At 42.2% G+C, this 21,397-nt stretch overlaps 1 protein-coding gene across 4 annotated transcripts in view; it reads left to right on the top strand.

Moving 5' to 3' along the window:
- Window positions 1-8,002, top strand: part of LOC134340414 (protein AF-10-like) — a 325,409-nt gene extending 317,407 nt beyond the window's left edge. For 2 of the 4 annotated variants that reach the window (XM_063037619.1, XM_063037621.1), the window contains exon 19: window positions 1,485-8,002. In XM_063037619.1, coding sequence (XP_062893689.1) covers window positions 1,485-1,520 — 36 coding nt within the window. In that variant the 3' untranslated portion in view covers window positions 1,521-8,002. The remainder of the gene's footprint in view (window positions 1-1,484) is intronic. The other 2 variants (XM_063037617.1, XM_063037618.1) reach the window with 1 other exon arrangement.
- The last annotated feature ends 13,395 nt before the right edge of the window (window positions 8,003-21,397 follow it).

The following is a 21,397-nucleotide window of genomic DNA, read 5'->3' on the forward strand; positions in this document are numbered from 1 at the left end:
CTTTTTCAGTAACAGTGTAAATACCTTCTGTTAGCGAAAACAGGTAACTAATGTAGGTCTTTCGTAACAGCGAGGTTTTGTAAAGCGAACGTTCAAAAAGCGGGGGACACTTGTAATTGGTTCAAGAACCGCACTGAGAAGATCCACACGTGAGAGAGTGCTGGTGCTGAAGGTGTTAATGTATTTTGATGCTGTGTCATCTGGTCCAAGATTAGGCCTATTGGAAACATCCTCTCCACAACCACTTTATCTGGGCTTTTCAATAATCAGGAAATATGAAATTATTACACTTCATCCCCTAATCTAAAGCATTACCTCCAGGACCCCAACATCAATTCCTGTGAGTCCTGCAGGTTATAGCCTACCTGTATGGGAATAAACCATGTATTCTTATTCTCTGTTAATGAATCCTCAATTCCAAGCCAGCTTTCTCAAAGGTCTTCTGAATGTACCACATTCACTACTAGCCCCTGAATTACATATTGGAAATTTCTAACAGACTTGTCAAATGTGATCTTCTTTTCATAAATTCACATTAATAGTATTCATTCCTATTGTCATTTTCTGACTTCCCCGATACCACTTAATGACTGATATAATTGTTTTCCTTACTACTGATGTCAGACTAGCTGGTCCGTTTTCTCTCCCCGCCCCCCCTTAAAGATTAGCTTTATTTGTCACAGGTACATCAAAACACACAGTGAAATACATCATTTTCATCAATGACCAGCGCAGTCCAATCTGAGGATGTGCTTATGGTAGCCCACAAGTGTCATCAGGCTTCTGGTGCCAATATAGTATGCCCACAACTCACTAACCGGAAAATTCTTTGGAATATGAGGGAAAACCAGAGCACCCGAGGAAACCCACGCGGTCCTGGGAGAATGTACAAATTTCTGACAGGCAGTGGTGGCGATTGAACCACAATCAGTAAACGCTGGTGTTGCAATAGCATTACACGACTGTGCTGCTTCCATGTATCCATACAGTTAGCCACAATTGACATTATAAATTCTAAAGTTGACACAAAAATGTGTAAAGTAAGAAAAATGATTGACAGGCAGAAATGTACCACACATGAGATTTATTTTAAACTAAGTGCAAAATCTTTAACACTGGTTAAATTTTGTCCATAAATTGCTAGCCTATTATTCACATGGCTGATATAGTTTTTATTATGCCGATAATCACAGGGTCAAAATCTGTGCAGGCACCATGGTCGGCACAGAACCTTTGGACCACAGGCACTGTATCTGTGCTGCATTAAGGGAACACACACAAAATACTGGAGGAACTCAGCAGGGTCTCGGCCCGAAACGTCAACTGTACTCTTTTTCCATAGATACCACCTGGCCTGCTACGTTCCTCTAGCATTTTGTGTGTGTTGCTTGGATTTCTATCATCTGCAGATTTTCTCTTGTCTGTGCTGTATTAATCTATGATTCTATATGTAATAATAATCTTTTTGTTTATTACCCTTTAAGAGGCTGAATGATAAAGTCAACCAGGATAAAAGCTGACAATGTCATGACTGCACCTCGGCCTGATAATTTTGGATCTTGCTGTTCACTTTTCCTGAAGTCAGAGATCATGGGTCAAGAGTTGGACAGCCTCGGATATCTGCCGCCAAACAACAGACTCTTGCACAGGGGGGAGGCACAATAAAAAAACAAGCCAGAAATGAGTTGCACAAGGAACCTTCACTGCATCCTCTCAGGAAACGTGAGCAATGCTTCTTTGAGAGGAGGCCTGGGTGTTTACTGAAGTCTCCGGCTTCCGCAACCAGTGGTGAGAGGCAACTTTTGCCCAGCAACAAGCCATTGGAATCACCGCTGCAGAACTCAGTTCTGGTCTTGTGAAACAGAGGAATATGATCATTGCTGCTGTACAGAAATTCAGAGACGCAAAGTCAAAGGATCAGAAAAACTTCTACAATTCCATGTACACATTTGAACATATGTGTTAGCAATATCTGTGGCATCAAAGTGACAAGTCTGACCCCCTTATGGTCCTCTGTGACAAATATTGTTATCTCTTTCCTTTTGTGCGTGTGTATATACGCTGATGGTACCGTGTCTTTTTCATGTTAACAAAGGCAAGACTGAATTAATGGGGAAGAAGTTCTCCGTCAATTGCATATGCTAAACATGTGATGCGGTGATGATTGTGCATTGAATTTTACACTTCGTGGCCACTTTATTAGGTACAGGAGTAGAACCTGGTGTGGCCTTCTGCTGCTGCAGCTCATCCACTTAAAGTTTCGACATGTTGTGTATTCAGAATTACTCTTCTGCACAGCACTGTTGTAACATGTGATTATTTGAGTTACTGTCACCTTCTTGTCAGCTTGAACCAGTTTGGCCATTGTCCACTGACGTGTCTTACTAACAAGGCATTTTTGCTAACAAAACTGGCACTTACTGGATTTTTTTTGTTTTTCACAACATTTCTGTGAACTCTAGAGACTGTTGTGTGTGAAAATCCTAGGAGATCAGCAGTTTCTGAGATGCTCAAACCACCCCATCTGGCACCAACAGTCAAAGTCACTTATCACATTTCTTACTCATTCTGATGTTTGGTCTGAACAACAACTGAACCTCTTAATCATGTCTGCATTTGTGCATTCAGTTGCTGCCACATGATATTTGCATTAACAAGCAGGTGTACAGGTGTATCTAATAAATTGGCCACTGACTGTAGTTCCATTGGTTCAATGGAACCAAATTTTATGTATGGTCAACACCATATCACTCAATTAGCCAAATGACAATGAACTTCCAGTCCAGTGTCATTTCTGAGATTGAGCTGTGAGGTAGTGGTTAGGTTTGGGATAAGACTGACCTGTCTTGCGCTGAGAACTGCTCCACTCCAGGCCACTCAAATCAGCTGAAGTTGGGAATGCTTAAGGATGTGCTGGGTACGCCCAGGGTGGTCTGCACCAGATATTTAATCTGGGATAATCTCAAGCAAAATTTTTTGGCATAGGAGAGATTTTTTTTAATATTACCTGTGTTCATACTGGGTCATGTGGGCCAAATCGTATTTATCATCCCATCCCTTATTAAAGTGACTGTATCGAGGCAGACCTCAAGAACTACCATGGTCCACAATAGTAGAGTTACTCTTTATAGTGATGCAAGCCCCAGCATTTTGACCCTGTAATGCTTTATTCCCTGGGTATCAGTTTTAACCTGGCCATGGTCACGTGCCCCTTATAAATTTAAGAATGGAATTGAGAGCTTTGGAGTGAACATGAAACAAGGGAGGTTTTCCTGTCCTCCAGAGATTGAAAACAATACAGAATGGTCTCACCAATCACCTGCCAGCTTGTATTCCTTTCCCTACTACCCCCCCCCCCACCTCCTAATTCTGGCTTCTTCCCCTTCCTTTCCAGTCCTGAAGAAGCGTCTCGTCTTGGCCCAACACATGGACTGTTTGTATACTCATTTCCATTGATGCTGCCTGACCTGCTGACCTACTCCAGCATTTTATATGTGTCTTGCTCTGGATTTCCAGCATCTGCAGAATCTCTAGTGCCTGCAACTTGTGAGAGAGAGTGGGTGTTATAGAGGAAGGCGTGAACCGCTCAGACACTGACTGTGCTGCAGCTAATGTATGCTGGTCTAGGATTAGCTAAACTATTAACCAGCACGTCCTAAGCGTCAGCTCAGATATAGGCCATTAACCACTGGCTGTGCTTTACAAACTGAAGCTCCCTCTAGGAATCGTCAGTTTCTCCTCCCTTTCACTGGTAGGTGAACTCTAACGAAACCTAAACCTGGTCATCCCTTATCCTTTTTATCTTCACAGTAAGTCTTAAGTATTGTTATGCTCTTTGTTTCCTTAGTAGCCTGTTCAGAGAGCTGATCTGCTTAATGTCCAGGTGCTTTGCTTAGACATTTCAACAGACAAGAATTAATGTCATTTTTCAAAACATTTCAGGAAACTGTGTGGAGTAGCAAGCACAAAATGCTGGAGGAAATCAGCATTGTCAGGCAGCATCTTTGGAGAGGAATAAACAGTCTCTTTTCAGGCCAAAACCTGATGATTTGTCCTGATGAAGGTTTTTGGCTGTTTATTCCCTTCCATCAATCCTGAATTCCTCCGGCATTTTATGGGTGTTTCTCTGGATTGCCAGTATCCGCAGAATCTCTTGGTGAATATTGTGTGGAAATTGGGTTACCATTTATTTGATGGTCCAGAGTGTCTGGGAGCTCCCTCAGGCCAGCGGGTGGGGATAGGGGAGAGGAGGGAAATGGGGTCTGTAATCACTGAAGTCAAAAGAACCACCCCAGTGCTTGTGGGGCATGTGCTTTTCCTTAGCACTCTGGAAAACCCCAAAGACAGCCCTAAAACATGGGATTTCTCCAAGGAACTGGTCATTTTTCAAAGACCAAGTTAAACTCTCATTAATCCTGGAGTTGCACTGGGTGGGTAGTATTCAGACCCCACAGTGATGGGACTATCCCAAGAGTCCAGCGCCAGCAATCTGCTCCTACACACTCATTCACCCAGAGGAAGACCAGGGTCCATATCAACTCTGGATTTGTTTCTTTGCTGAGAAAACTCCAGGCTTTATCGGCAGGGTCCACCCTTATATGCTCCCCCGCCCCCCCCCCGCCAGGTTCTCACTCTGCACCCAAGCCAGAGGAATAAACCCAGTAGCAAAGTTTCCCCCACCTTCACCAAGCATCAGTTGGCAACAGAGGGGTCTTACCCTCATCTCCCCGTTCCTAAAGGTAGGCAATCTGGGCTGGTTGGGATTAGAATGGGAAGGCAGAGCCTTATTTGGGATAGTTTTGTTGTTGTCTTACAAAAAATTCTTGCACTTTATAATGGAAAGGTGAATGCTATGCATCTATGATTTAGGTTAATTCCCAAGGCTTCTTTGCATGTGTATATGTGTGTGCATGTACGTGAGCTGAGTCTGGTTGGAATAGAGGGAGAGGAAGCACAAACATCACTTCCACTCTTTCTCCCAGGTCAGATAATGGGTTCAATTCGATCATGTATAGGGCATGGATCCTTAAGCAAAAGCAGGAGAGACCCATTTGCTCTGTCATGGTTTAAGTTGCTTTGCCTGGTCTTTTAGAATCAAGAACTCCAGTTTTTCGGTAGTACTTCTTTATATCTATGGTTACCCTGCACTTTAGCTCTTGAATGACACAGCCCTGAACAGAGAAGGAACAGGATAAGGTGACCCACTCCAGAATCAACTTGTCTTCTATCTATGTTCTAACTGTTGTCTTCTATCTGGGTGCAAGGAGTGTTTGAGAAGGCAAGGTGTGTTGTTGATGGGATCTGGCATTTGGCTGGTGAGGGCTCGCGACTCGGCGTAAAGGCGCAAACCTGCCCCCATTTTTTGGACCAAATCTCACTTTGTGGGGGTGGGTTTGGGTTAAGGAGGCATCTTGACAGTACTCCTCTGCGGATGGGCACAATATCATACATGTCAGGATGGCATTACCAGTCTTCTGTGCCAACCCATCAGATTTGGACTGGAGTTTCCAGGAAGAAATCTTAATCTCCAGGGAAACATTCCATGTTTTGCTAGGCACTTCAGCAAAGACAAAGCATTGCAAAATGGAGGAAGGGTTTGTTGACTGGCACCCTGTGGGTTTGTGTTACTGAGAATGGCAGGGTGGAAAGGCCCAGCCAGATTGTTCAGGAGAGGGTGGACTAGGATTAGGCCAAAGTAGAGGGGAGAGGACTACCGACTCTAGATGCAGGGTATCTTTTTAGTCCTCTCACCACAATGGTAGTAAAGAACCAGGGTTCCCATCAAAGCAATGATGTGCACTGTCTTCTTTCTGAAAATGTGATGCATTTGAAGCTCCCTCCTTGCGAGAGCATTTTGCAAACCATCTCAAAAGAGTTGAGTTTGGACCTTGTGTAGACAATAACAGCATTGGTTTCTGTCTGAGAAAACAATGCTAATTTTTAACTGTACCCTCATAGGCATTGTGAATCAGATTTAATGTCCTTTTATATGTAGTAAACGTAACACCTTCCGCACTGTCTTGTTATATCCCGAGAAAGCTGTACTTTCAGTGATAGTAAATGGATGTTGTTCACCACAGGCTTCCATCACCCAACCACTAATATAAATAGGAATGTAGACTTGGACCAAACCTTCAGAATTGGCCTAAAATTGACAGGAAATCAAGGATTAAAACTCCAGGAGACTGGCACGAGCAAGCCCCAGAGGTAAATCAGAGGACAGTTATCTTGGAAAGGCTTCATTTAATGTATTGAAAAGAATGGAGATGGCAAGAAAGCTGGGAGACAAGTGGCCACCAGAGATTGCTTGTCTTCCCCCAGTTGGTGAGGTAAGATGGACATGTTGGTGGTGACTGGGAAGGTGGAGGTCAAGGGTGGTGAGATGAAATTTCCAGAGTTCCAGAGATATGGAAGAGGTAGCAAGTTGACATGTAATGCACAAGATGGAAAGCTCCCATGGTGAGTTGGAGGTAGTTGGGCATTTTCATATAAGACTATGTCCAAATTCAATTCAGACCATGATGAGAAGACAGGTGGTTGCTCCCATATTGATATGATGGCTCATGAGCTTCATGTGAATGTGTTCACCACTAATCATAGAAATTCTCATTCAGAGTCCAAAGGACCTGTGGATTTTCAAGGTTACCTTTCCTTACAAGATAAAGTCGGCTTTTCAAGGTGCAAGTTTCAGAAGTAGTAAGGGGTTGGCGATGATGTTTGGTCATGTCTTGCTCTCCATCATCATGTTGTGTTTCTTGTGCACTTTTTTCTTTCTGAAAACGTGAGAGCAGTGGGCGTCTTGTTATTGGCGATCATGTACTGCACTCTCATCTGGTCTAACTGCTTTTGATAGATTTATCCAAACTGGCGTGTAACTGTAGCTGCAGACATAGGGTGTAACGTTACAGTGCTGCAGTGAATATGTGCAGACAACATTGTCCTTGTACTGTAAAGAACTTTTCCTTTTTAGAACGCAGCATGTTTATAAAATATATCATGTTTTTTTCAAGAAAAGAATCATTTGCTACATTCAATAGACTAATATTGTATGGGGTTTATCCTTGGATGGGTGACCCACTGTGACACAATGTGATTTTGGACATGTGCGCTGATCGGGGTCACCTGGTTAAGTTGAATGTAGAAGGTGTTGAAGTTTTCCTTGTACTTTGTCTGGTGGTTCTTGTCCCAGGGCCTTGCTGTCAATAAGCTTGTGATTGTCGGGATGACAAATTCCCAACCCAGTCCTCTCAATGGAAGACCGAATGGTTTAAGGAAAACAGCAGCCAGGCAGAGAGCTGATGAACCCTTTACTGGTGCTTTTAGTGCAGTGGGGTGACAGTCAGGACAGACAGCCCCGTGTAGGTTGTACAGGGGATTCATCTGACTTGTAAATAAATTCATTTCAAATATTATTTGTCAAAAGCATAAAAATCTAAATATGCTCATTTGTAATATTTCTATGAAAGACATTTTGCTTAGAGATTTATCTGTGTGATTTTATTTATTGTTTTTTTTTGTCTTGTTAAAAGAATAACTTTGGAATTATACACCGAACTGTGCAGAGAACCCAGGTGGCCATGTTGCTTCAGGGCAACATGAGAGCTGAGAAAATGTAAGAGAGATATTTTGCTATGAAGGATTACATTTTTACTAAAAAAAAAATTGTTCAAAAGAAGAAAATAATTTATCTTGTTTATTTGCAACTGTGTGGTGTCCATTTACTCTGTGTGCGTGAGAAACACTTGCCAGTGGTGCCCTTGAGAAACCAAGAGAGCCCTGGCAATATCTGAGCTACTGTTTTTTAGATGGGACATTACATGGAATATAGACTCTTTGGCCCATGATGTCCGTGCATTCCATGATGCCAAGTTCCTTAATGTCTACGCGTGATACATATCCCTCCGTTCCAGCATGTACCTGTATATGTGTATGTCTAAATGCCTTTTTAGTGTTGCTATTGTAACTTTTTCCTCCACTACTCTGAAAAACTATTCCAGGCACCTACCATTCTCTCTACTTAAAAAAAATGTATCCTGCACATCTCCTTTAAATTCCTGCCCCTCTCTAACTCCACCACCAGTGCGTCACAGCCAAAGCATCCCCTTCCACCATTAAGCACATCTGCAAGGAGCACTGCCACAAGAAAGCAGCTTCCATCATCAAGAACCCCTGCTATCCAGGGCATGCTGTCTTCTCTTCTCACTGCTGCCAACGGGAAGGGGTTACAGGAGCCTTGGGTGCCACACCACCGGGTTCAGGAACTGTTACGACTCTTTAACCATCAGACTCCTGAACCAGCATGGATAACTCCACTCACCTCAACCCTGAACTGACTCCACAACCTACAGACTCACTTTCAAGGATTCAACAACTCATGTTTTCAATATTTCTGTTACTATTTATTTATTTATTATTTTTGTCTTTGCACAGTTTGTCTTCTTTTACATGTTGGCAGTTCGTCAGCCTTTGTTTTACTGTGAATGCCTGGAAGAAAATGAATCTCAAGTAGTATATGGTAACATATACATACTTTGATAATAAATTTACTCTGAACCATTTGAACCACCACTGCCTTGAAGGTATGTCCTCTTGCCCTTTAGTACTTCTACCTGGAAAAAGATTCTGACTGTCTGCTTTATTTATGCATACCATAATTTTATACGATTATATCATGTCCCCTCCGCCTCTGATGCTCCAGAGAAAACAAGGGACTGGGCCCAAAATATCAACTGTTTATTCCTCTCCATTGATGCTGCTAGATCTATTGAGTTTCTCTACCATTTTGTGCGTGTTAGTCCAAGTTTTTCCAAACTCTTGCCTCAAGCACCCTCTAATCCAGGCACCATCCTGATGAACCTTTCTGCACCCTTTTCAAAGCCTCCACTCCAAACTTAATTCTCATGAAGCACTCAATTAAACCAACTCTGCCTGAACATAAACAGTACAGCACAGTATATGCCCTTCGACCTATGATGCTGTGCCGACCTCTTAACTTTCTCCAACATCAGTCTTAATGCTTCCCTCCCACATACCCCTCCATTTCTCTAACATCTTGTGTGCCTATCTAAGAGCCTCTTAAATCACTAACGTTTCTGCCTCTACCACCACCCCAGCACTGTGTGAGAAAACCTATGTCTGACTTCCCCCCTCCCCCATGCTTTCTTCCATTCACCTTTAAATTATGCCCTCTCAAAATAACTGGGAAAAAGGCATTGGCTGTCCACTCTATTCATGTCCCTTATCATCTTACGCACCTCTATCAAGTCACTTAACTGCAGAGAGAAAGGCCCTGGCTTGCACTACCTTCCCCACTAATCCAGGCAGCTTCCTGGTAAATCTCTGCACCCTCTCGAAATCTACCACATGCTTCCTATAATGAGGCAACCAAATCAGACAGCCATTCTCTAGATGTGGTCTAACCAGAGTTTTATTGAGCTATATTACCTCATGGTTCTTAAGCTCAGTTCCCCAACTAAAGAAAGGCAACACACCACACACTTTCTTAACCACCCTGTCAACTTGCACAGCAACTTTGATGGATCTATGGACATGGAACCGAAGATCCCACTGTTGCACCACACTGTTAAGAATTCTGTCATTAACTCTGCCTTCAAGTGTGACATTCCAAAGTTTATCATTTCACACTTTCCCGGATTGAATTCCACCTGCCACTTCTCAGCCCATCTCTGCATCCTATCAATATCCCGTTGTAATCTATGACAACCTTCTACACTATCCACAACACCACTTACCTTCATGTCACCTGCAAACTTACTGGTGAATAGATTGCTGGGTGAATAAAGACCAGGGGAGTTACTATTTCAAGTAAACCAGGGAGAGCTGGAAACTCAACAGCGTGGAAGAAGAAACATAATTAGATTTTCAACTCGAAAACTATTCCTTACTACTGGGAAAGAGATTGAAATAGATTGTTTTTCCTTGCAGAAAAAGGAGCACATGTTACAGTTTCTTCTGATGTTCAGTACTGTTGACTTCATGAGACCAGATGCAGAGATGGAATTCAGCTCACAGTAAGATCCTGTCCTGAGAGCTGATCATTTTTACTGAGATTTGTGGGAGCTTTCTGTGTGCAGTTTGGTGTTTTGGATGAGTGGGCTTTCATCGCAGAGCTTCCCATTCCTAAAGCAGCGTCCATCATTAATGACCCCCCACAATCCAGGACATGCCCTCTTCTCATTACTATCATCAGAGAGGAGGTATAGGAGACTGATGTCACACACTCAACATCTTAAGAACAGCCTCACTATTTTGCTCTCTTTCCACTAATCTTTAATGTATATTTCTTATTGTAACCCAGAGTAATCCTTTTTATATATTGCACTGTACTGCCGCCGCAAAGCAACACATTTTGCAACATATGTCAGATATAATAAACCTGATTCTGATTCTGATCACCAAAACATTCTACCGACACATTTCCATTGAAATACTATCCTAATTTTATTGTTGCCGGATCTGAATCTCAGAACACACTCAAGGCACTGTGGAAGCACCTTCACAGCAGGACTAGAGCAGATCAAGGAGGCAACTCACACCATTTCCTCTAAAGCAAGTAGCAATCAGCAAGTGGTTAAGTTATATGGTGGTCTCTGACTCTGACCTTTTCTGTACCATCTGGCCTATTTTTGAGGCTATGCCCTCAAATCCTCGACTCCCCTCTATCTGGGGCTGGCTAGAGTGTAATGTGGAGAAACATCTTCTCCACATTATCTCTATGTAGGCCTTTCAGTCTTTGATAGGTTTCAATGAGATCCCCATCATTCTTCTGAACTCCAGCAAGTACAGGCTTGGAGCCATCAAACATTCCCCATGCATTAACACTTGCATTCTCAGGATCATTCTCATGAACGTCCTCTGGACCATCTCCAATGGCGAATAGAAGGGCTATCCTTTAGAACAAAGATGAGGAGGAAATTCTTTAGCCAGAAGGTGGTGAATCTGTGGAATTCATTACCACAGATGGCAGTTGATGACAAGGCAATGGGTATATTTAAAGCAGAAGTTGAAAGGTTTTACTTCTCCAGGGGTTTATTTTTAGTTGGCTTGACAACTGTAATGGTGTTTTCACAGGTCTCTGTTTAAAAAAAAAATCCCTTAGACAGCTGCAGCTCATTCCGAATGCTGCGAGGGTCCTCACTAAGACCAAGAAAGTAGAACACATCACTCCAGTTCTCTGATCACTACACTGGCTTCCTGTCCATCGGAGGACTGGCTTTAAAATATTACTTCTGGTTTATAAAGTACTGAATGGTTGAGCACCAAAATACATCTCCAATCTCCTGCTGCATAATGAACCATCCCAAGCGCTCAGGTCATCTGGGGCAAGTCTTTTTAGCGTCCCCAGGGTCAAAACTAAACATGGTGAAGGAGTGTTTAGTTACTATGCTCCACATATCTGAAATAACCTTCCAGAGGAAGTCTGCTCCAACTTTAAGCTCTTAAATTGAGGCTTGAAACTTTTTGCTGTGGTTTTTAATTAGAATTTCCTGCACTGTAACTTCTATTTATCATACCTATTTTTTGAGTGTTTTTATTCTCTTACTGTCTGAAATTTGATGTTTCATTTTACATCTTGTTCCATGTAAAGCACTTTGAACGGCCTTGTGTTTGAAAAGTGCTATACAAATAAATGTGCTTAATTAAGACCATAAGATATAGGAGCAGAATTGGGCTATTTGGCCCTTCAAGTCTGCGCTACCATTATCCCTCTCAACCCCATTCTCCTGCCTTCTCACCGTAACCTTTGATGCTCTGATTAATCAAGAACTTTTTGACCTCCACCTTAAGTATACCCAATGAATTCACCTGCACAACCATATGCAGCAATTAATTCCACAGATTCAACAGCCTCTGGCTAAAGAAACATTTCCTCATCCCTGTTCTAAATGGATGTCCCTCTATTCTGAGGCTGTATCCTCTGGTCTTAGACTTTCCCACTATAGGAAACATCTTCACTACACCAACTCTATCTAGGACTTTCAAAATTTGATAGGTTTCAATGAGATTCCCCCCCCCCCCCCCAAACTTATGAGCTCTGGAGAATACAGGCCCAAAGCCATCAAACACTCCACATATATTAACCCTTTCATTCCTGGGATCATTCTCGTGAACCTCCTCAGGACCCTCTTCAATGCCAGCACATCTTTTCTAAGAAAAGCAACCCAAAACTGCTCACAATACTTGAAGTGCGGTCTGACCAATGCTTTATAAATTTGCCGCCTTTACCACCAACTCAACCTGCAAATTAACCTTTAAGGAATCCTTTGCACCTCCGATTTGTGAATTTTCTCCCTATTTAGAAAATAGTCCACACCATTACTCCTTCTACCAAATGCATGACCATGCACTTCCCTACACTATATTCCATCTGCTACTTCTTTGGCCATTCTTCTAATCTAAGTCCTTCTGCAGACTCCCTGTTTCCTCAACACTACCTGCACCTCTACCTATCTTGGTATCATCTGCACTCTTGGCCACAAAGCTTTCCTTCATCCAACTCATTGGCATATAAAGAGAAAAGAAGCAGTCCCAACACCAACCCCTGCAGCACATCACTAATCACTGGCAGCCTACCTGAAAAGGCCCCTTTATTCCCACTCCTTGTCTCCTGGCAGTCAGCCAAACTTCTATCCCTGCTAGTATCTTTCCTGTAAGTACCATGGGCTCTTATCTTGTTAAGCAGCCTCACGTGTGGCACCTTGTCAAAGGCCTTCTGAAAATCTGAGTAAACAGCATCCACTGGCTCTTCTTTGTCTATCCTGTGTGTTATTTCCTCAGGAATTTCACCAGATTTATCAGGCTAGATTTGCCCTAAAGGAAACCATGCTGACTTAGGCTTATTTTGTCATGTGCCTCAAAACCCCATCCTTAATAATGGATTCCAATATCTTTCTAACCACTGATGTCAGGCTAACTGACCTATAATTTCCTTTCTTCTGCTTCCCTCCCTTCTTAAACAGTGAAATGAAATTTGCAGTTTTCCAGTTCTCTGGAACTGTCCTGGAATCTAGTGATCTTGAAAGATCATTACCAATGCCTCCACAATCTCTTCAGCTACCTCTTTCAGAACCCTGGGGTGTAGTCCATCTGGTTCAGGTGATTTATCTACCTTCAGACTTTTCAGCTTCTCAAGCACCTTCTCCTTAGTGATTACAACTAAACTCATTCTTCCTCCTGACACTCTCGCATTTCTGGCATTCTGCTAGTGCCTTCCACAGTGAAGACTGACACAAAATACTTATTCAGTTCATCCGCTATTTCTTTGGCCCCCATTACAAACTCTCCAGCGTCATTTTCTGATGGTCCAATATTCACTCCCGTCTCTCTTTTACTCTTTATGTATCTAAAAAAACTTTTTGCATCCTCTTTTATATTCTTACCTTTGTATTTCATCTTTTCACTCTTCATGGTGTTTTAGTTGGCTTCTGTTGGTTTATAAAAGCTACCCAATCTCTAACTTCCCACTAGTTTTTGCTATATTATATGCCCTCTCTTTTGCTTTTATGCTGTCTTTGACTACCCTTGTCAGCCACAGTTGCCTCATCCTCCCTTTAGAATGCTTCTTCATCTTTCTTGTGCCTTCCGAATTGTCTCCAGTAATTTCAGCCATTGCTGTTCTGCCATCAGCCCTGCTACTATCCCCTTACAATCAATTTTGGTCGGACCCTCTTTCATGCCTCTGTAGTTCCCTTTAGATCATAAGACATAGGAGCAGAATTAGGTCATATGGCACATCGAGTCTGCTTTGCCATTTCATCATGGCTGATCAAATTTCCATCACAGCTCCAATCTCCTGCCTTCTCCCTGTATCCCTTCATGTCCTGACCAATCAAGAATCTATCAACCTCCGCCTTACGTAAAGACTTGGCCTCCACAACTGCCTGTGGCAAAGAATTCCACAGATTCACTGCTCTCTGGCTGAAGAAATTCCTCATCATCTCCATTCTAAAAGGACACCCTTCTATTCTGAGGCTGTGTCCTCTAGTCTTAGACTCTCCCACCATAGGAAACATCACCTCCACATCCACTCTATCAAAGACTTTTAACATTCAATAAATTTCAATGAGGTCACCCCTCATTCTTCTGAACTCTAGTGAATACAGGCCTAGAGCCATCAAACGCTCTTCATATAATAAGCCATTCAATCCTGGAATCATTTTCATGAACCTCCTTTGAACCCTCTCCAGTTTCAATACATCCTTTTTAAGATAAGTGGCCCAAAACTGCTCGCAATACTCCAAGTGCATCCTTGCTAGTGCTTTATAAAATCCCAACATTACATCCATGCTTTTATATTCTAGTCCTCTTGAAATGAATGCTAACTCCTCACCAGCAACTCAACCTACAAATTAACCTTTAGGGAATCCTGCACACTGACTCCCAAGTCCCCTTGTGCCCCAGTTTTTTTGTATTTTCTCTCCATTTAGATAACAGCCAACCTTTTCATATCTTCAACCAAAGTGCATGATCATACACCTCCTGACACTGTATTCCTTTTACCATTTCTTTGCCCATTCTCCTCATCTGTCTAAGTCCTACTGTGCCCTTTTTACTTACTCAAAACTACCTGCCCCTTCACCTATCTTCATATCATCTGCAAACTTTTCAACAAAGCCATCAATTCCATCATCCAAATCATTGACATCTAAAAAGAATAGGACCCAACACAGATCCCCGTGGAACACCACTCGTCCCCGGAAGCCAACCAGAAAACCCATTCTTTGCCTTCTGCCAATCAACCACTACTTTATGCATGCTAGAATCTTTCTTGTAATACCATGGCTCATAGCTTGTTAAGCAGCCTTATGTCTGGCACCTTGTCAAAGATCCTCTGAAAATCCAAGTACACAACATCAACAAATTCTCCTTTTGTCTACCCTGCTTGTTATTTCTTCAAAGACTTCCAACAGATTTGTAAGGCAAGAATTCCCCTGAAGGAAACCATGCTGACTGTGATCTATTTTATCATGTGCCTCCAAGTACCCCAAAACCAGCTCCTTAACAATTGACTCCAACATCTTCCCAATCACTGAGGTCAGACTAAGTGGCCAACAGTTTCCTTTCTTCTCCCTCTCTCCCTTCTTGAACAGTGGGGTGACATTTGCATTTTTCCAGTCTTCCAGAACCATTCCAGAATCTAGTGATTCTTGAAAGATCATTACTAATGCCTCCATGATCTCTTCAGCCACCTCTTTCAGAATCCTGGGCTGTACACAATCTGGTCCAAGTGACTTATCTGCCTTCAGATCTTTCAGTTTTCCAGAAACCTTCTCTCTGGTTATGCTAACTTCACACACTTCATGACCCCTGACACCTGGAACTTCAACAATACAGCCAGAGTCTTCCACAGTGAAGATTGACGCAAAATACCTATTCAGTTTGTTCGCCATTTCCTTGACCCCATTACTACCTCTCCAGCATTGTTTTCCAGTGGTCCGATATCCACTCTCGCCTCTCTCTTACACTTCATGTATCCAAAGAAACTTCTGATATCCTCTTTAATATTTCTGACTAGCTTACTTTTGTTTTCCATCTTCACCTTCTTAACGATTTTTTTAGTTGCCTTCTGTTGGTTTTTAAAACAGTTCTAATCCTCTAACTTCCCACTAATTTTTGCTCTATTATATGCCCTCACTTTGGCTTTTATGTTGGCTTTGACTTCTCTTGTTAGCCATGGTTGTGTGATCTTTGCTTTAGAATACTTCTTCTTCTTTGGGATATATATATATATATCCTGTGCCTTCCGAATTGCTTCCAGAAATTCCAGCCATTGCTGCTCTGCCATCATCCCTGCCAGTGTTCTTTTACAATCAATTCTGGCCAACTCCTCTCTCATGCCTCTGTAATTCCCTTTACTGCCCTGTAATACTGATAAATCTGATTTTCACTTCTCCTTCTCAAACTGCAGGGTGAATTCTATCATATCATGATCACTGTCTCCTAAGGGTTCCTTTACCTTAAGCTCCTTAGTCAAATCTGGTTCATTGAACAACATCCAATCCAGAATTGCCATTCCCCTAGTGGGCTCAACCACAAGTGCTTTAAAAAGCCATCTCATAGGCATTCTAAAAATTCCCTCTTTTGGGATCCAGCACCAACCTGATTTTCCCATCTACCTGCATATTGAAATCCCCCATGACTATCGCAACATGCCCTTTTTACTTTTCTTGATTGGTAAGCACATCACAGATTACTCAGAAAGGGGTTGAGAGGGATAATAGATCATACAGGATGGAATGGCAGAGCAGAGGTAGCCTGAATGGCCTATTTCTGCCCCTATGTCTTGTGGTCATATGGTGTTATTTGGATTTCAATTAAACTAATAGATCGTATTCAACAATGGGACTACATGTCTCATGTAACACCTTGTGAATTGATACAATTAGTGAGGTGCAGATGGTATAATGATGTAGGATAGGATTACATGGAGCACAATATGAAAAATAGATTCTTCATCACATCAAGTCCATGTCAACCCATTCTACCTACTCAGTCTTGCCTATCAAAATATCTTTCATTGTTAAGATATAATTTGAATGGTTATATTCATTCAAGGAATGTGGGATTTTCTGAAAAACTATCTATGCCACCCCATTTTCCCTTAAATTGCTAATTCAGAGGGCAATTGAGTCTCAACAATTTTGAGAAGCTGGAGTCACCCAAAACTGAGACTGGAATTGGAAATGGAAATGGATTTGGGATTGGTTTATTTTTGTCACATGTACCAAGATACAGTACAAAGCTTGTCTTGCATACTGTTTACACAGATTAAATCATTACACAGTGCATTGATGTAAACAATGTAAACCAATAGCAATGCAGAATAAAGTGAAGCGCAAGTGAATAAGATGCAAGATCATGAGTTAGTTTGTGAAGTCAAGAGTCCAACTTATTGTATGAAGGAACTATTTAATAGTCTCATAACAGTGGGTTTGAACGTGGCCTTGAGCTGTGCTTGGTACATGTTTTCAGGCTTTTGTATCTTCTGTCCGATAAGTATTGGAGATTCTCCCTCCCCTCCCTCCATTGTGCCCATCTACCACCATCACTCCTCCCTATCTGGTTTCACTCACCACCTCTGTGATATCTGCCCCTCCCACCCCAAGCTGGCTCCATCTGCCAATCAGATGTACCTTTCACCTGCTAGCTCCTGCCCCACACTTACCCCTCACCTCTTCGTGCTGGCCTTATCTTCTTCCTAAGCCCATCAACCCTACTGGGTCAGAGGCCACTGACAGCAGCTCACCAGAGTCCTCTGCCCTGGCCTGAAGGTTAATCGGCCCTATGGCTTCTACTTTCACCACACAACTTCATACATCCAGGCAAAGATCCTTCCTCTCCCATGGATGAGGTCTTTGGAGCTTCTGTTGGCATTTCTGTAGCTGTGGGTTCTTACAGGATGGGGTTGCTAGCAGCTCTCAGGCTCCTCTTGAAACCTGGCTTGGGACTGTCCATGGCAGAGATTTTATGCCCCCTTTAGACTCTCAGTCTTGAGATAGGGTATTGACCCAAAAAGTTGAACATCCTTTTCCTCCCTAGATGCTGCCTAACTCTTTGAGTTCCTCCAGCAGTTTTCTTTTCTTTTTGGCTGTAAATTACAGCTTCAGCGGTTTCTTGTGTCTCTCCCTAGAGGATATCCACAATTGTTAAACCACTGAATGACTGGATAGGTCATGAATATATAACAATACAAAGAAAATAAACACATTTACAGTTCAGTCCCTTCAATGAGTAGGGAGGACAATGTCTACAGGGTACAGATAAAAAGTAATCCACAAAAAGTGCAGAGAGAAAATGAGGACAAAAACAAAACATTCAGCAAGCAATGGGGAGTTTGGGACATCTCCTGCTAGACTGATCGAGGCAAAACTCTCACCACAATGACAGAATTAGGGCTCTTTGGCCCAGTAAGTCTGTACTAGGCTGCAACCACTCACCTACACTAATGCCACATTAATTCCATTTCTAGCCAAATCCTCCCAGACTTTACCAATTACCTCCACATACTGATGCAATTACAAAGAAGATACAGCAGTGACTATATTTTATTAGGATCTTGTGGAGATGTGGAATGTCACCAACAACTCATGCAAATTTCTACAGATGCACTGCGAAGAGCATTCTAACTGGCTGCATCACTATCTAGTCTGGAGGGGCTACTGCACAGGATCAGGGAAAACTGCAGAGGGTTATAAACTCAGCCAGCTCTATCATGCCTTCACACCATTGAGGGCATCTTCAAGTAGGCAGCATTCTTCATGAAGGACCCTCACCATCAGGACATGCCCTCTTCTTATTACTACCATCAAGGAGAGGGTATGGGAGCTTGAGGACACGCATTCAATGATTTCGGAACAGCTTCTTCCCCTCTGCCATGAGATTTCTGAATGCTCCATGAAACCATGAACACTACCTCACTATTTTGCTCTCTTTTTGCACTATTCTTTAATATAAAAGTAATTTATTATAATTGTTATGTATTGTACTGTACTGCTGCTACAAAACAATAAGTTTCATGACATAAGTCAGTGATAATCAACCTGATTCTGATTCTGATTTTGATACTGACTCTGATTCACCAAGGGCAATGTACAATGGCCTACTAGATGTGGGAGGGTTCACAACATTCATGCCAACTAGCCACAGACACTATCACTAACCTACACAATATGGGAACTTACAGTAATGAATTAAACTACCAACCTGCGTGGTATTTATTTATTTATTGAGTTATGTCCTCAACCCATCAACCCATCAATTTAACCCTAGCCTAATCAAGCAACAATATACAATGACCAATTAACCTACTAACCAGTGCATATTTGTACTGCGGGAGGAAATCCACACACATGTGGGAAGGACCGTACAAACTTTCTTACAAAGGATATCAGAATTGAACTTTGAACTCCATTACTCTGAGCTGTAATAGCATCCCACTAACCACTACACTACTGTGGCACCCCATGGTGTTTGGGTTTGGAGGAAACTGCAGCTCCCGGAGAAAAACCCGCCTGGTGACAAGGAAAACATGTGAACTCCACACAGTCAATACCCAAGGGCTATTGAACCGAAGTCCCTAGTGAGACAGCAACTCTACCAGATGCACCACTGTGCAACCCCTGGATGGATGAACCCATGAAAAGTTGCAACTCAGTGAGGTACAGACCAAGGAGTGGGGCATGGGATTGACCTATATCCCATTTTAATGTATTTCACGTTTATTGTCATGTGAAGAAGAATGGTGAGGTACAGGTACAATGAAAATCTTGTTTGCAGCAGCATGACAGCCCATAGTCATGCAAATAGTGGTCCCTATTGTTCCAATGCTGAGGTAGGATTAGGATTGTACAGGGTGGTTCAAGAACCTGATGGTTGGTTCTAAGAACAGAGCTGTTCCTAAAGTTGATGGTGTGGGACTTCAGGCTTCTCTACATCCCAAGAAGAGTACATGACCGGAATGTTGGGAATCCTTGATGATAGGTACCATCTTCTTGGGGCAATACCTCCCCTAGAAGTGTTCAATGGGAGATATTTTTGGCTGTTATGGAAATGATGGTCTAAGTGAACATCTTCTACCCTTAAATGTCCATGATTCTATTCCATTTATTCTGTTTCCAAACTTTACTGCAACTGACTTGAATTTCTACCCCAACAGCTCGGACCGACCTCCTGCTCCTAAAGGCAATACAGGAGGATGAAGGGAGAGATTCAATGCAAGAACAGAGACTCAATTTATGAACAAGGTACACCTTCTGCTGAAGATGTGATCCTTTCATCAATTATGGCTTAGTCACCACTCTTCTGAAGTAGAAGGACATAGGCTTCTCTCTGAAATCTTAAAACATAGAACATTATAGCACAGTACAGGTCCATCAGCTTACAATGTTGTGCTGAACATTCAACCTGTAAGAAAAAATCAATAAGACTCTGTATTATTCAAAGGGGCCACATGAGTGGCATCGGTACTTTGTAAATAGAATGTATTGACTTAATGACATTATGAATGTATGGAATTTTATTTATTCATTCAAATAAAGGGTGGCTTCAAACCGAGCCATCCAACCACCCTCAACTTAACCCTAGCCTAATCATGGGAAAATTACATTGACCAATTAACCTACCAACTGGTATGCCTTTGGACTGTGAGAGGAAACAGAGTACCTCGAAGAAACCCACGCGGTCACGGGGAGAATGCACAAACTCATTACAGACAGACGTGCGAATTGATGATACAATGGATATTAATAATGTACTGATTGCTTTGTATTCTTGTAAATATGAAGTTTATTTTTAAAATGAAAGTGTACAGCCATAACCTTACAACACAGAACACAAAACACTACAGCACAGTACAGCCCCTACAGCCCACAATGTCATGCCAGATCTTTAATCTAATCCAAGATCATTCTAACCCTTCCCTCGCACATAGGCCTCCATTTTTCTATCGTCCAAGTGCCAAAGAGTCTCTTCCAAGTACATAATGTTTCTGCTCTACCACCATGCCTGGCAGCACATTCCATGCACCCTCACTCTCTGTATAAAAAGCATCCCTCCTATACTTTAGTCCAACCACCTTAAAATTATGCCCCCTCATATTAGCCATTTCTGCTCTGGGAAAAAAGTCTCTGCAATCCATGATCTATGCCTCTTGTCATCTTATACAACCATATCACCTCGCATCCTCCTTCACTCCAAAGAAAAAGCCCTCTCTAAAAATGTTCCAGGCTGGCTCTCCTCTTGAGGGAGAACTTCATTAGAGGTGTGTTTCAGATGAAGATATACAATGAGCTTGCCCTGATGAAGGGTCTCGGTCCAAAACATCAACTGTTTATTCCATTCCATAGATGCTGTGTGACATGCTGAGTTCTGCCAGCAATTTTTTTGTGTTGCTCTGGATTTTGAGCATCTGCAGAATCCCTTGTGTAAATGTGTTTGTCCACTCAGTCTGATGTAAAATTCCCATGGTATTATTGCAATGAAAAGTAAGACAGTGTGGATTATTTCTAGTGTCCCAGCCAAGATCTATTGGCCAATCAACATCACACTTCTATATGTGGGAGTTTACTGTGCTACATTACCACAACAACTCAAAGTCGAAGTTAAGTTCATTGTCATCTGCACAACTACTTGTATGCACAGGTGCATTGATAAACTTACTTGCCGCAGCATCACAGGCACAGAACATGAGATAAACAGCATTCACTAGAAAAACAAACATTAAACAGAAATTATACAAAATTATACAAGAAATACGGTACCTTGGAGAGCATTCTAACTGATTGCATCACTGTCAGATATGGAGGGGTCATTGCACGGGATCAGAAAAAGCTGCAAGAAGTTGTAAACAGCTAGTTCCATCATGGGCACTGGCCTCCCC

Source organism: Mobula hypostoma, chromosome X1, assembly GCF_963921235.1.
Source record: "Mobula hypostoma chromosome X1, sMobHyp1.1, whole genome shotgun sequence".
Taxonomy (NCBI): Eukaryota; Metazoa; Chordata; class Chondrichthyes; order Myliobatiformes; family Myliobatidae; genus Mobula; species Mobula hypostoma.